The sequence below is a fragment of the Rana temporaria genome, chromosome 9, assembly GCF_905171775.1.
Source record: "Rana temporaria chromosome 9, aRanTem1.1, whole genome shotgun sequence".
Taxonomy (NCBI): domain Eukaryota; kingdom Metazoa; phylum Chordata; class Amphibia; order Anura; family Ranidae; genus Rana; species Rana temporaria.
This window is the reverse complement of record NC_053497.1, coordinates 124,680,689-124,696,624: the sequence shown is the minus strand read 5'-3', so window position 1 is coordinate 124,696,624 and position 15,936 is coordinate 124,680,689. Positions and strand designations below refer to the sequence as shown.

Here is a 15,936-nt window from a genome sequence, read left to right as displayed (position 1 = left end):
CACAATAATCACATTAGTGACCACCGTGAGAAATCTCCCAGCACTGTGGTTATCAGGAAACAGGCAACCAGGAAGTGTCCAGAACAGAGAGGAATTACAGCAACATGAAAGCAAAAACGAACAATGAGGACATGAAACCAGGACTGCAGCAAGGTAAAGGAAGCTATTTAGCTAAAAAAAAAAATTCCTTTAGTGACCCTTTAAGTATACGAGTGTCACAGCAAAGGGTCTGAATACTTAGGACCATGTGATTTTTGTGCATCTGATCATCCCCCCCACAGCTACTACCCTTTGTTCCACTTAACCCTCCCTTCTAGACTGTAAGCTCTAACGAGCAGGGACCTCTGATCCTTGCTTTATTGAATTGTATTGTGACTGTACCGTCTTCCCTGATGTAAAGCGCTGCGCAAACTGTTGGCGCTATATAAATCCTGTATAATAATAATGTGATAGTTCAGTTTTTCTTTTTTAATAAATCTGCAAAAATGTCAACAATTCTGTGTTTTTCTGTCAATATGGGGTGCTGTGTGTACATCAATAAGGAAAAAAATGAACTTTAATGATTTTTGCAAATGGCTGCAATATAACAGAGTGAAAAATGTAAGGGGGTCTGAATACTTTCCGTACCCACTGTAACTGATTAGATGTAACCGTTCATGATTGGGAAAACTGAGGGGAGCATACACACAGACGGGATTCCGGGCCAAAAGCTCTCCTCGCAGTTTTCCCAATCATGAAAACTGCGCAAAAAAAAACGCCGGACAAAAAAAGAGAACGTGCTCTTTTTTTTCCCGCCGGAAAGTTGTCCTGTGGGGAAAAAGCACTATGGAGCATACACACGGTCGGGATTCTTCGTTACAACTTGCCTGCAACTTCAACAGAAGTCAATACAAGTCTTACTGAAGTCGGACCAAAAGTAGTGCAGGAAGCTTTTTCCAAGTTGGAGCGACTTCTGATACGACTTGTGCTCCAAAGTCAGAGCTCTATGGGTCTCTAAGGTGGGGGGGGGGGGTCCTGGGGAAGTCTCTGCTGCTGATATAAAGGGGGGTCCTGTGAGGAGATCTCTGCTGCTGATATAAAGGGGGTCCTGGGGGAAGTCTCTGCTGCTGATATAAAGGGGGGTCCTGTGAGGAGATCTCTGCTGCTGATATAAAGGGGGTCCTGGGGGAAGTCTCTGCTGCTGATATAAAGGGGGTCCTGGGGGAAGTCTCTGCTGCTGATATAAAGGGGGTCCTGGGGGAAGTCTCTGCTGCTGATATAAAGGGGGTCCTGGGGGAGGTCTATGCTGCTGATATAAGGGGGGCCCCAGGGGAGGTCTATGCTGCTGATATAAGGGGGGCCCCAGGGGAGGTCTATGCTGCTGATATAAGGGGGGCCCCAGGGGAGGTCTATGCTGCTGATATAAGGGGGGCCCCAGGGGAGGTCTATGCTGCTGATATAAGGGGGGCCCCAGGGGAGGTCTATGCTGCTGATATAAGGGGGGCCCCAGGGGGGTCTCCTATGCCTACATACTTTTACTAATAGGTGTCCCCCCTCATTCCCATCTCAAAAAGTTGGGACAGAGGAGGAGAAGGTTAGACAGCAGCCAGGACAGGCCACTTCCTCCCTCCAACTCACATACCTGTCTGGTGTAGTGATGTGGTGAGGAAATCACACATGAGGGGTCCTATGAGGACACAGGATGAAGGGGGACACAGGCTCCTTCATGACACCTCCTCCATATGACTGACAGTTATACAGACACCTCTGACAACCTCCCCCCAGTCCGTGCCTTTCCCGGGACACTCTGACTCAGAAAATACAACCCGTAAATCCTCAACGTTTACAAGCACCGTGGATCTCCTCCCCCGGAAGTGACGTAGCGGCGCTGCTTGTTGTGCTGGGGAGCGTTGTGTGAACGGTCACCTGGGTGGTAATGACGACTTCCGGGGGGCCGGAATATACACACGTGTGGTGCTGAGGTGAGTGTGTGAAGGGGAGGAATTGCGGGAAGGGGATCTAGTGATGCCGAAGGATAGGGATGGCGGTGCTTTGTGCCGAGGAGGGGGAGGGAATTTCTGTAGGGCCGGGCCTCTGTAAATAGATATGTGTCCAGACATGTGTAGCAGACCGAGCTGTTATTTGTAGTTCCGCACACTGACCAGCAGTGGGAGGCAGAAAACTGAGTCTGGCAATAAAACTTTAACAGGATAATGTGGAACTAAAGACAAAACTTGCTTCATCAATGTGAAGCAAGAGAGATTTGCCTTCACTTCCTGTCTCGTAGCCAGAACAGGAAGTGAGAGGAAGTCCCTGAACCTGGTTCATCCTGCCACTTCCTGTGTCCCTCTTTGTGTGCTGACCACGATAATCATGACTACTGAGCTCTGACAACTGTGGTCAGTATACGTTCCGCTGTCATCCGCAGATCCCCTCTCTCTTCTCCCTGCCTGGCATCTCCGTGTCTCTGCCCCCCTCCTCTCTTGCTGCTTTTAGTATAAAATATTAGAAATTAGGGTTGTCGGATAGCGATACTAGTATCGTTATCGATACCAAGCATTTCCCCTTGTACTCTGGGAAAATGCTTTGATTCACCCGATACCTGGGCAGTCAGAGATGATCTGTGCGGCGGGGGGGAGTTGCAAGCACCGATCTCCCTGTATAGATTTCAATACAGCCTGACCGCTTCTCCGTGGACCCCACCACCCCTTTTTAGCTGTTTTAGTGAAATCTATACAGCAGTGATCAGTGCTTGTAACTCCCCCAAAGCCGCACCGATCACCACTGACTGTCGCTGTATCCTCCTCCAGTTCCTCCATTCTGCTCTCCCCCTCCTCGCTCAGTGTCCCCCTCCATTCTGCTCTCCCGCCACTGCGCTCGGTGTCACCCTCCATTCTGCTGTCCCCCTCCTCGCTCAGTGTCACCCTCCATTCTGCTCTCCCCCTCCTCGCTCAGTGTCACCCTCCATTCTGCTCTCCCCCTCCTCGCTCAGTGTCACCCTCCATTCTGCTCTCCCGCCACTGCGCTCGGTGTCACCCTCCATTCTGCTGTCACCCTCCATTCTGCTCTCCCCCTCCTCGCTCAGTGTCACCCTCCATTCTGCTCTCCCCCTCCTCGCTCAGTGTCCCCCCTCCATTCTGCTCTCCCGCCACTGCGCTCGGTGTCACCCTCCATTCTGCTGTCACCCTCCATTCTGCTCTCCCCCTCCTCGCTCAGTGTCACCCTCCATTCTGCTCTCCCCCTCCTCGCTCAGTGTCACCCTCCATTCTGCTCTCCCCCTCCTCGCTCAGTGTCACCCTCCATTCTGCTCTCCCCCTCCTCGCTCAGTGTCACCCTCCATTCTGCTGTCCCCCTCCATTCTGCTCTCCCCCTCCTCGCTCAGTGTCACCCTCCATTCTGCTGTCACCCTCCATTCTGCTCTCCCCCTCCTCGCTCAGTGTCACCCTCCATTCTGCTGTCACCCTCCATTCTGCTCTCCCCCTCCTCGCTCAGTGTCACCCTCCATTCTGCTGTCACCCTCCATTCTGCTCTCCCCCTCCTCGCTCAGTGTCACCCTCCATTCTGCTGTCACCCTCCATTCTGCTCTCCCCCTCCTCGCTCAGTGTCCCCCTCCATTCTGCTCTCCCCCTCCTCGCTCAGTGTCACCCTCCATTCTGCTCTCCCCCTCCTCGCTCAGTGTCCCCCTCCATTCTGCTCTCCCCCTCCTCGCTCAGTGTCACCCTCCATTCTGCTCTCCCCCTCCTCGCTCAGTGTCACCCTCCATTCTGCTCTCCCCCTCCTCGCTCAGTGTCCCCCTCCATTCTGCTCTCCCCCTCCTCGCTCAGTGTCCCCCTCCATTCTGCTCTCCCCCTCCTCGCTCAGTGTCCCCCTCCATTCTGCTCTCCCCCTCCTCGCTCAGTGTCCCCCTCCATTCTGCTCTCCCCCTCCTCGCTCAGTGTCACCCTCCATTCTGCTGTCCCCCTCCTCGCTCAGTGTCCCCCTCCATTCTGCTGTCACCCTCCATTCTGCTCTCCCCCTCCTCGCTCAGTGTCCCCCCTCCATTCTGCTGTCCCCCTCCTCGCTCAGTGTCACCCTCCATTCTGCTCTCCCCCTCCTCGCTCAGTGTCACCCTCCATTCTGCTGTCACCCTCCATTCTGCTCTCCCCCTCCTCGCTCAGTGTCACCCTCCATTCTGCTGTCACCCTCCATTCTGCTCTCCCCCTCCTCGCTCAGTGTCACCCTCCATTCTGCTCTCCCCCTCCTCGCTCAGTGTCCCCCTCCATTCTGCTCTCCCCCTCCTCGCTCAGTGTCCCCCTCCATTCTGCTCTCCCCCTCCTTGCTCAGTGTCACCCTCCATTCTGCTCTCCCCCTCCTCGCTCAGTGTCCCCCTCCATTCTGCTCTCCCCCTCCTCGCTCAGTGTCCCCCTCCATTCTGCTCTCCCCCTCCTCGCTCAGTGTCCCCCCCCATGTCCCCCTCTGCACTCCGTGTCACCCTCCACCGCCCCCTCTGTCAGGATGGAGAGCGGAGGTAGGAGCCGCTAAACCCGACTTCTACCTTTTCCGCATGAACCGAGTCAGTGATCACTGACTCTGTCCATTCAAATAACTGAAACATCGTAACTAGGGTTGTCCCGATACCGATACTAGTATCGGGATCGATACCAAGCATTTGCCCGAGTACTTGTACTCGGGCAAATGCTCCCGATGCTTCACCCGATACCTGCACTGTCAGGGGTGATCAGTGCATGGGGAAGTTACAGGCACCAATCACCGATATATAGTGTATTCCAGCGTGTATCCCTCCGTGTATCCCGCCGTGTTTCTCTCCCCTTCCGTGCTTCTCCTCCACCCCCTGGAACTGTCAGGATGGAGAGCGGGGTAGGAGCCGGTAAATCCAGCTCCTTACTGCTCCGAATGGACAGAGTCAGTGATCACTGACTCTGTCCATTCACATAACTGAAACATCGTAACCTGTGATTACAATGTTTCAGTTTATGAATGAAGAGAAGACGCTGTATTCACTCATTTTCAGCGCAGCTGCTGAGAAAGGGACTGGGGAAGCTGTGTTTTTAGTCCCTTTCTCTGTCTCAAAGGGGAGATGTCAGAGGTCTGTTAAGACCCCTGATATCTCACCAAAGCCCCCCAACAGGGCTAAAAAAAAAATTGCAATAAATAATAAAAAAAATAAAATTAAAATTAAAAACACACTGACACCACCCACTCCCCCCAAGAAAGCATTGTAAAAAAAAATAACAAAAAAAAAAATAAATAAAAATACTGACACATGTGCCACTTTCACATGACATTAAAAAAAAAGTATCGGTATTTGGTATTGGCGAGTATTCAGTCTTAAAAAAGTGGCATCGGGACAACCCTATTAGAAATGGTCACTGCCAGCCCCTCTATTATAGCTAGGCATACCACACTGTGTTTTATTAAAACAAGGCATGCAAATACCTTTTTAGAGCTATCTTCAGGCCAGTCACGTGACACGGGGCCGCTCTACACCTCCGATCTAGGGCTGAGCAGCCACATGATCTCCCCAGCTGATGTCACAGGGAGATCACGTGACCAGCCTGTATTTAGCTCTAAAAAGGTATTTACATAATTTTTATTAACATTTTTCACAGAACACAATAAAGACTTTGCATTGACTCTGAACAATTCATAGCTTCCATATTCTGAAGAACATGCAGTACAAGAATGACAAATCAAACTTTACAATTACATAAGTACAATGGGAGGAACATGTTACCACACTCCATGTGGCAATAGGCCATGTTCTCTAAGACAACATGCTTCTTAGAGGCAAGAAATCGTAACAGTCTTGAGCTGTGAGGCAGACTGCAAAACCTAAACATCTCAATATATCCTATGTCATGGTATCTGCTCAGTTAAACGGGACCCAGAGTACGCCCCCCTCCCCCCATGCCAATACATGGCTTATTTTAATAAAACATTTACACAGTGTGGTATGCCTAGCTATTATAGAGGGGCTGGCAGTAACGCACACATTTTAAGCCCATAGGAATGCCATAGCAATACTGATATTCTTGTGAAGCTGTTTTTGGCTCAAGTTTCAAGTAGTTTTTGCACAGCTCAGCTCTGATTCTCCTCTTGGGCCCCCCACCGGCACTCCTGGCTCCCCCCCGATCACTGGCTGTGATTGGCAGCAGTGGGAGCCAATGGCTCCTGCTGCTGTCTCAACCGATGAGGAGTGGGAGTCCTCAGGACAGCTGAGGCTCTCCTGCACATCGCTAGATCAGATGGGGCTCAGGTAAGTATTGGGGGTTGTGGGGGGAGCAGCACACAGAAGGTTTCTTATCTTTATTCATAGAGTAAATGCATGAAGGTAAAAAAAACATGTCGGTGTATTTTCAAGCTTTTAATAAAGGGGAGGAGCCAAAGAAAATGAATTCAGCCACCACATCGAATGATTGGTAAGCTGCAATATATTAAGTTTTGGGTTTAATGCCACTTTGCATACTTAAAAAGTATGCACAAAAAAATAAAAGTCAGCAGCTACAAATACTGCAGCTGCTGACTTTTTTAATATTTGGACACTTACCGTATTTATCGGCGTATACCGCGCACTTTTTTGCCCTGAATATCAGGGCAAAATCGTGGGTGCGCGATATACGCCGATACCCGCTTCCCGCGCCGAGTTTGAACCACTGCGCCGGCATATACCGAGCGCAGTACACTCGGGTATAGTCGGGCAGGCTCGGCTCCTCTCACGGTCACGTACAGGACGCACAGGATGTGACTGCGAGAGGAGCCGAGCCTGCCCGACTATACCCGAGTGTACTGTGCTCGGTATATGCCAGCGCAGTGGTTCAAACTCAGCGCGGGGATCGAGCGGGGAGGACACCGCAGAAGGACGCCGGACCCGACGAGGAGGACACCACTGAAGCTGCAGACGGACGCCGGACCCGACGAGGCGCCGATGGACACCGCGCAAGACACCAAAACTGTAATCTTTTTTTTTTTTTTTTTTTTTTACAGGAATGCGGGTCCAATTTAGGGGTGCGCGCTATACGCCGGAGCGCGCAATACCCCGATAAATACGGTACTTGTCTTACTTGCCTTACTTACAATGCAAGTGAGTGTTCATATGGTGTGAGCGAGCCCCCAATTTTTGGTTTTAATTGTACATTTACATTGTGTCTTGGATTTTGCTTTGCTCATATGAGCAATATTCAAACTGTAGGCACAAATGCTTGTCTACAGGTAAAATATATATTTTTTTGTAATTCTTTTTATTTTCTAATAGTGTCCGTCCAGTTCTCGTTTACATAGGACTGGGAGAAACTTTATGACGACACGCCTTTCTAAAAAAAATGTCCGGCTATTTGACTGCAGATCATCATGTTAAAAAGAAGAAAAGGAAAACGGGTAATATTTTCTGTATTTGTAATGGTCAAAGAAGAATCAGTATGCTGATAGTAATTGTCTGATGCAGAAAAGTAGAATTTACATTATGTTCTTTTACAGGATGCCTTTTACATTAAAGGAGAAGTACAGCCAATGCTCGTTTGTCTGTACTTCTATGGATCACAGGAGTGCAGTTTGTTCTGCACTCCTGTGACCTGTCCTCAGCAGATAGCGGGCTGTCAGCTGACATCAGATACCGGCCCCTTACCATGTGATCAGCTGTCAGCCAATGACAGCTGATGATGTAGTGAAAACAGGAGATTGGTAATCTGTTTTTCTTTCTCCTCACGCTGACAGCGCGAGGAGAAAAAGGCACAGCCACCTCAACTGTGCCGCCTGCCAGTGTCCACTAGTGCTGCCTGTCAGTGTCACCTATCAGTGCCTATCTGTGCCACCTTTCAGTGCTAGCTATCAATGCCCATCAGTGCCGCCTATTAATGCCCATCAGTACAGCCTCATCGGCTTACATCAATGAAGGAGAAAAACTACTTGTTTGCAAAATTTTATAAAATACACAAAATATAAAGATGGTTTTGTGTATTTTTTATTTTCAAAATTTTCGGTCTTTTTTTTCATTTTTGTTTAACAAAAAATAAAAAACACAGTGGGAATCAAATACCACCAAAAGAAAGCTCTATTTGTGGGAAACAAATTATAAAAAAATGTAATTTGGGTACAGTGTTGCAGGACCACACAATTGTCATTTAAAGAGTGACAGCGCTAAAAGCTGAAAATTGGTCTGGGCCAGAAGGGGGTCTAAGTGCCCAGTAAGCAAATCGTTAAAGGAGTTGTAAAGGGAAAAACATTTTTCACCTTAATGCAATCTATGCATTGAGGTAAAAAAACATCTGATGCTGCCGGCCCCCAGCCCCTGTTTTACTTACCTGACCCGTCGAAAGTCCCGCGCTCGGTCCCGAGATCCTCTACGCCGATAAGCCTGGCCGCTGATTGGCTAGAGCGGATGGATTGAGAGCAGCGCAGCCATTGACTGGTGCTGCTGTCAGTCACAGGGGCGGGGCCGAGTGATACAGTGATACGGGAGCCCGCCCGCAAGGACTCATCACCATGCGAGCTCTCTCGCATGAATGTGGTGAGTTCTTGCGGGGAGGACCAGAGACAGCCACCGAGGGACCCCAGAAGACGTGGATCGGGGCCACTCTGTGCAAAACAAACTGCGCAGTGGAGGTAAGTATAACATGTTTGTTATTTTAAAGAAATTATTTTTTTCCCTTTACTAACCCTTTAACCTCCCTGGCGGTATGATTCTTTCAGAAAAAAGGTGCTGAAAGCGGTACCATTATCTGCAAGGAATTTTGGCGTTTTATATTGTAGGCCTGTATTCTTTAGGAATAACTCACTTAAATCTGACCAAACAAGATTCTAATAGGCATCCCGGGAATGACATTTTTTTTAAAAACAAAATTATAAATTATAATATAATAAATAATTATAACAAATAATATAATTATAATAAAAATTATTCAATAATGTAATCAAATCAAAATCACTAAAATTCTCAGTTGCAGAATTGTCGCTGTCATTTTTTTTTTTTTATGACGAATTTCCCCACAAATCGCGATCGCACAATTCTGCAAGTGATTATAATTTATTATCGCTGTTTTTTAGCTGCTCTTAAAATATTTTGGACATAAAGGGACACTTTTGGTTGCTATGGACAATCTACAGTTTACAGGCAGAAAGAACAGTTTTTATTATATAAAAGTACGAGTAGGACACTGGGCAGACTACTAGGGACAAGGGGGGTGTGTATTTTTTACATACAGTACTGTAATCTATAAGATTACAGTATACTGTATGTAAGGTGTTTGATTACGTTTTTGAATTTGGCGCCGTTCTCCGCTCCCGTGCGTCGTAACGTCGCAGGGAACGGAGATCGGCGGCACAGGAGGACGCTGTGTGAATCGAGCGAGGTCCCGCTCGCTCACACAGCGCGGTGGCATCGCTGGATCCAGGGACAAGGTAAGTAAACACTCCCTGTGGATCCAGCGAGGCGAGCCCGAGTCTGACTCGGGGTTACCGCTCGCAGCATGAAAATCTAACCCCGAGTCAGACTCGGGAATACCGCCAGGCAGGTTAAGCAACTATTGAGCTGTATTGACATCCAGTTGACTTTGTTGGTCCTCCAATCCTTATCGCCAGGATAGCCTTGAATGGGTCACTTGCTGTGTTTTTGTAAACTACCAATCTTGGGGATGTTATGGCCACATTTATTTTGGTGCGTGTGTTTTAGACTTGTTTGTAATTTTTCGCTATAAAAAAGGTTGTATACAAAAATGTTTTAAATAGTTGTGCCTCCAAAGTCCATTCCTTTTTTCACTCATGATTTGTTATGACAATGATTAGGACGTTGCTTATTGTATTTTCGGTTGTCCACGGTGCCACCCTGTGATGACATTATTGTTTTATCCAAGCATGTGTGTGTGTGTGTCTGTGTGTGTGTGTAGTTGTATACTGTATTTATATAATGTGTGGTCTGACACAGACACGCTTTTTAGGATGTGTTGTACAGCTCAGGACCTGCAGATGTGAGAACACTCCTATCTGTCTTCCTTTACAGCCCCAGCAGCTCACGTGTTACAATGCAAAAAGCCACAAAGAATGTGATTACTGAAACACTTCCTCTGCTGCTACTCTGAAAAGTGACAGTAGAAACTGGGGGGGGGGGGGGTGAGCTGGTCTCATATCTGCGGATCCTAGTCTGACAGTGGTCTGGATAGGGTGGCTGCAGCCTAAAAATACTGCAGAGGCTGCCCCCAACCAATTGCACCTGGTTTGTCTCTATAATCGTAGACTAACACTACTGCGCAGCCCTACCACTGTATCTGGGACTGCCAACCCACATGTCATTGAATGTGTACAGTATACCTTAAAGTAATGCTAGGAGCTTGTGTTTTTTTTTTTTTTTAAATAACTAACATGTTATACTTCCCCCTGCTCTTCTTTTTTTTTTTTTTTCTTTTTTTACGTTAAGAAAAAAAACTTCTGCCTTTAAAAACACTTTAGGACTTTATAGGAAAAAACAATATTGGGTGCCTTTTTTAAATATGTATGCAGAATATATATTCACAAAATGTCCCCAGTACTTATAGGCAGGGCTCAACATTTCAAGTCCTGAGTTACTAGCCAGGCCTCAAGGGTTACTCGTCACATGTTGCCCCGCCCAACCCCTACAATGTCCCCGCCCCTAGACACGCCCTCATAAATTATCTCATGAAATGACACTTTTATGCAGAATAAGTTATAAAAATAAATATTAACAACAACTTTATCCGTGTCCCCAGTGCTGGCTAAGGGAGAGAAGAGCCGCCGCTGCCGCCTGGTTGGTCAAAGCGCGGGGAACATAACATCTTTCAATTCAATAGCTGTGTTCCCAGACACGAGCCATCATATACAGCCCCCCTTGTTCGGGAAACTTTGATAGACAGATCACCCGTCCAATCCTGGGATGGGTGATCTGTCTATCAAAGTGCCTGAACAAGGGGGGGGTGGGCTGTAATGACGGAGCACGGCAGGGAACACAGCTATTGAATTGAAAGCTGTTATGTTCCCCACGCTCTGAACAACCAGGCGGCAATGGCGGCGGCGACTCTCCTATCCTCTCTCTTCCCAAGTTCCCCTATATTCACTATTTTCTCGCTATGTATTTGCGCTGATTGGGCCAGTGTTGTCACATATTCAAATATTCCTCCATCCTCAAGTTCTGAGTATTTCCTTGTCTCCAAGTGTTGAACAGTAAGGTATGTATATACTGCTGGGGGATTGGGGAGGATTAACATAAACCTGTTTTTTTTTTTTTAACTGAAACATTTAGAATTTTTGCGCTTTCATGCAATGTTGTATCCAAATAATATTTATGTACTTTTTTCCCACAATTAGAGCTTTCTTTTGGTGGTATTTGATCACCTCTGCATTATTTATTTTTTGCGCTATAATCTCCAAAAAAAATGTACATTTTGGGGATAAAAAACAATTTTTTTTTTACTTTCTGCTATAAAACCTATCCAATAAATAAAAACAAAAAAAATCAAATTTCTTCATAAATTTAGGCTAGTATGTATTCTGCTACATGTGTTTGGTAAAAAAAGAAATCCCAATAAGCGTATATTGATTGGTTTGCGCAAAAGTTATGGTGTCTACAAGCTATAGTGTGTGTGTGTGTGTGTGTGTGTGATAATAAATATATATCTATCTCCTGGATTTTTGTTTTTATACTAGTAATGGCAGCGATCAGCGACTTATAGCGGGATTGTTGTGGGAACCAGCGACACTAATGCAATGATCAGTGCTAAAAATATGCCCTGTCACTGTACTAATGACACTGGCTAAGAAGGGGTAAAACATCTAGGTTGATCAAAAGGTTAACTGTGTGCTTAACGTGTTTTTGTGAGTACTACAGTCGTATGCAAAAGTTTAGGAACCCCTGACAATTTCCAAGATTATCATTTATAAATATTTGTGTGTTTTGATCAGCAATTTAATTTTGATCTAAACTTTTGCATACGACTCTATGTGGTGGTTTTACTAAGCGATGTGGTGGACTTTATCAAACCATGTCTTCCCTGCTGACAGGACAGAGCTCTGCATTGTTTACATATGCAGAGCTCTGTCTTGTCTCTCTCCTCGCTGAGCAGCAGGTGCCAGCGGACATCCATTGGTTAGCTCCTGATGACGGCTTGTACTGTGTCTGTCTAATCACAGCACAGCTGGGCCGCCGGTGGCTCGCGTGCCCCCTACCTGGAAGAGCCAGATCATACTAGGTACGTGATCTGTCACAGAAGAGTCGCTCACGCGTTGCGCATCTAAGAGATGTGGTCGGCCAGCATGGAAGCCATGTTTAACCACCTACCGCCCACGGTTAAATGACGGAGGAGCGGTGCGGCTCTCATTCTGGGTAGATGCTATATGATGACACCCTAGAACGGCCACTCCTGGGGGGAGGGGGGCAGTGGTACCGCGCCGTGTTGCTAGGATCAGCTGATCACATGGAAGTGCCGGTAACTGTCTCTCCCCGCCTCACACTGGCAATGTGTGTGGCGAAGAAAGCCGCGACATCTCCCCACAGGGGGGTACAGGTCAGGTAATCGGGGCACTGATCATTAGTGCCCTGATTACAGTGAAGCCCCAGCAGTGCCACAAATCCATGCCCATCAGTGACACACATCAATGCCCATTACTGATGCCAGTCAGTGCTGGCTTTTAGTGCCTGCCCATCAATGCCTATCAGTGCCCATAAGTAGCACCTCATCAGTGCCCATCAGTGAAGGAGAAAAAATACACATTTTACAAAATTGACTGACCGGAACTAAAACTTTTTTTTTTTTTTTTTTTCATTTTTGGTCTTATTTTTTGTAAAAAAAATAAATAAAAACCCAGCAGTGATTAAATACCACCAAAAGAAAGCTCTATTTGTGTGGAAAAAAAATTATAAAAAAAATCGCATGAGTACAGTGTTGCATGACCACCCAATAGTCATTCAAAGTGTGACAGTGCTGAAAAATGGCCTGGGCAGGAAGGGGGTGAAAGTGCCCTGTATTGAGGTGGTTAATTGTGCCTACATGCATTTAGCCGTATTTTGCCTTCAGTTACACAGATGTACTGATCAGTACACCTGTGCTGTGTGCCATGTTATGTGTATTCATAAGAGTTTAGAAATCTCCTGTAAATGCATTTAATCCCTGGTTTGAGATCAACGGTGTAAAGCATCATAAGATGCATTGCTTGTTTTGAGTTTAAAAAAAACCTGAGCTGAACAATACATTTCTTACTAATCATTCCAGGAGATCTATCACTCTCAGAAAATGGCTTTTATTCTGAACACCCTGAGTTAGAGGGGTCTGGGGAAAAGGATGAGAAGAAGAAGAAAAAGAAGAAGAAAAACAAACATAGGAGTACAGATGACGAGACATTAATGGACGTTGGCTCCTTGGATCGGTCTTGCAGCCGCAGCATATCTGCCAAATTTAAAGAGCAAGAGGATACTTCAGAGCAGGAGTTGTCAAACCAGGACTATAAGTCTCCTAAAAAGAGCAAGAAAAAGAAACATGTGCCTGTGGAGACAGAGGAGACAGATAATACTGGCCAGACAAGCTTCTTGTATGATTATTCCGATGAAGCCCTCCATAGTGACTCTTTTAGAAAGAAAAAAAAGCGGCATAGACACCCAGAGACCAGAAGCCTGAAGGAAGAGGATTTGGAGGACGTACAACAAACATCCCCAGAAGTCACTGTAAATTTAGATATTGATGTGGAAAATCCTGTAAGAAAAAAGAAAAAAAAACACAAATATAATTCATTTTTGGAAGAAGAAAATTTGAGTCATGGCATCCAACAAACAGTTGAACTTGACAGTCCGTGTCAAGTCGTCTCTAAGAAATCTAGGCAAAAGGGCAATAAAGTATCTGTGGAAGATGCAGGTCATACTGGCCAACCAAGCTTGTATGATGGACACTCTGAAGTGACTTTCTCTGAGGAAGTCCTCAATAGTGACTCTGTAAGAAGAAAAAAAAAAAAAAGGCATAGACCCTCAGAGACCAGAAGCCCGGAGGAAGAATTTTTAGAGGACGTACGACAAACATCCTCAGATATCACAGTAAATTTAGATATCGATGTAGAAAATTCTGTAAGAAAAAAGAAAAAAAAAACGCAAATATACATTTTTGGAGGAAGAAAATGGCCAACCAAGCTTGTATGATGATCCTGGTCATTCGGATGAAGTGGCGGTTTCTGAGGAAGTTCTCCATAGTGAATCTGTAAGAAAAAAGAAAAAGAGGCACAGACCCTCAGAGACCAGAAGCCTCGAGGAAGAGGTTTTAGAAACATCCCCCATAGTCACTTTAAGTGAAGACAATATGGAAAACTCTGTAAGAAAAAAGAAAAAAAGACACCAATATGACATTTTGGGGGGAAAAAATTTGAGAGATGAACTAAGCAGTCCGTGTCAGGTTGCCTCTAAGAAATCTAGGCAGAAGAACAAGGAAGTGTCTGTGGAAGAGACCGATCATACTGGCCAACCCAGCTTGTATGATGGTCATACCGATGAAGTGGCTGTCTCTGAAGAAGACCTTCATAGTGAATCTGCAAGGAAAAAGAAAAAGAGGCATAGAGCTACTGGAGCAGATAGTACATTCGGTGACGAAATGGAGTCCAGAACAGTTGGCTGCCTAAGCCCAAATGTCAGAAACTCTGTGACAGAAGACATGTCATTTAGTGAAGCTACAGATTTAGAAAGTTCTGAGCGAAAGAAGAAGAAAAAGCATCGGACTAAGGAGGTTGATTGTCAGACAGAAAGTAGTATATGTAAACCTTTCAAAAGATATACCAGTCCAGAACGAAATGGGGAAGATGTTGCGGTGGCTCAGCGATCTCAAAAGCTGAATGGCAAATATTTAGCTGTAACTGCAGAAGAGGCATTTGAGAACATCACAGAGGCAACAAATGGCAAGGCAGACGCTGAAAATGCAGGTACTAAAGCAAAGCCAAAGAAGTCTATAAAGCTTGGGATACCAGAAGGAAACCAGGATCAAGATATGACTGCAGAGTTGGAGGAATCGGACAGAAATCAGATGGAAACTTCTCTTGAAGCAGAAACCAGTATTCAGAGGTAAGAGATTACCTCACACTGACTTGTTTTTTAGACGGTTTAGCGCTAAAAATAGCATTGCTATACCACCTGAAAAAATTGTGCCCTGCAGTCTTCAGTGTGAAAGCCCGAAGGCTTTCATACTGAAGCGCTGCGTTAGCAGGACCGCTCCAAAAGTCCTGCTAGCCGCAGAATAGGAAACCGCGGCAATATCGTGGTAAATACGACGGAATAGTGGCGCTAAAAATTGCACCACTATACCGCCACTGCACCTCCCCTGCCCAGTGTGACATGGGCCTTAAAGTGGTACTAAAGCTTCCCTTTTTTTCATTAAAACAACAAACATGTTGTACTCGCCTGCTCTGTGTATTGGTTTTGGACAGAGCAACCCCGACTCTCCTCTTCTAGGGGCCCCCGGCCCAGAGCTTCTGGCCCCCGTCAAGTGCCCATCATAGGAAGGCACGTCTTATAGGGACACTCGTTCCAGCCCCCCATTTTCTGCTCACAGGTCTTGACTGACAGTAGCAGGGGCCAATGGCTCGCGCTGCTCTCAGCCAAGCCTGTGAGAGCAGGGAGAGTAGGAGCTGCAAACGTGCACATCGCTGGGCTGAGATCAGACTCAGGCGAGTATTTAGGGGGGGTTCGGAGGGGAGCTGCATGTAAAAGGTTTTTCTACCCTAATGCAAAAGTGCATTGAAACCTTTTACCTTTACCACCCCCTTTTCTGCAGCATTTATTTTGCTCCCCAACTGCTCCACTCAATCATATGGAGTATATAAAAAACACAATGGAACCCTGCAGGATCCATATTCCTTCTAAATTGATAGGGGAGCCCTCCACAAAAATACAGTACTACAAAAAACCCACAATGAATGGATATGGGCTCAACCCACCCATTTTTATTAATCGCAAACTGTATGTATTGGTGAAAATAAGTCCTATTC

At 46.4% G+C, this 15,936-nt stretch overlaps 1 protein-coding gene across 1 annotated transcript in view; it reads left to right on the top strand.

Annotated features, from left to right (window-relative positions):
* Positions 1-1,857: 1,857 nt before the first annotated feature.
* Positions 1,858-15,936, top strand: part of TTF1 (transcription termination factor 1) — an 80,168-nt gene continuing 66,089 nt past the window's right edge. The window contains exons 1-3 of the mRNA XM_040324418.1: positions 1,858-1,961; positions 7,232-7,353; positions 13,191-15,013. Coding sequence (XP_040180352.1) covers positions 14,262-15,013 — 752 coding nt within the window. The 5' untranslated portion in view covers positions 1,858-1,961; positions 7,232-7,353; positions 13,191-14,261. The remainder of the gene's footprint in view (positions 1,962-7,231; positions 7,354-13,190; positions 15,014-15,936) is intronic.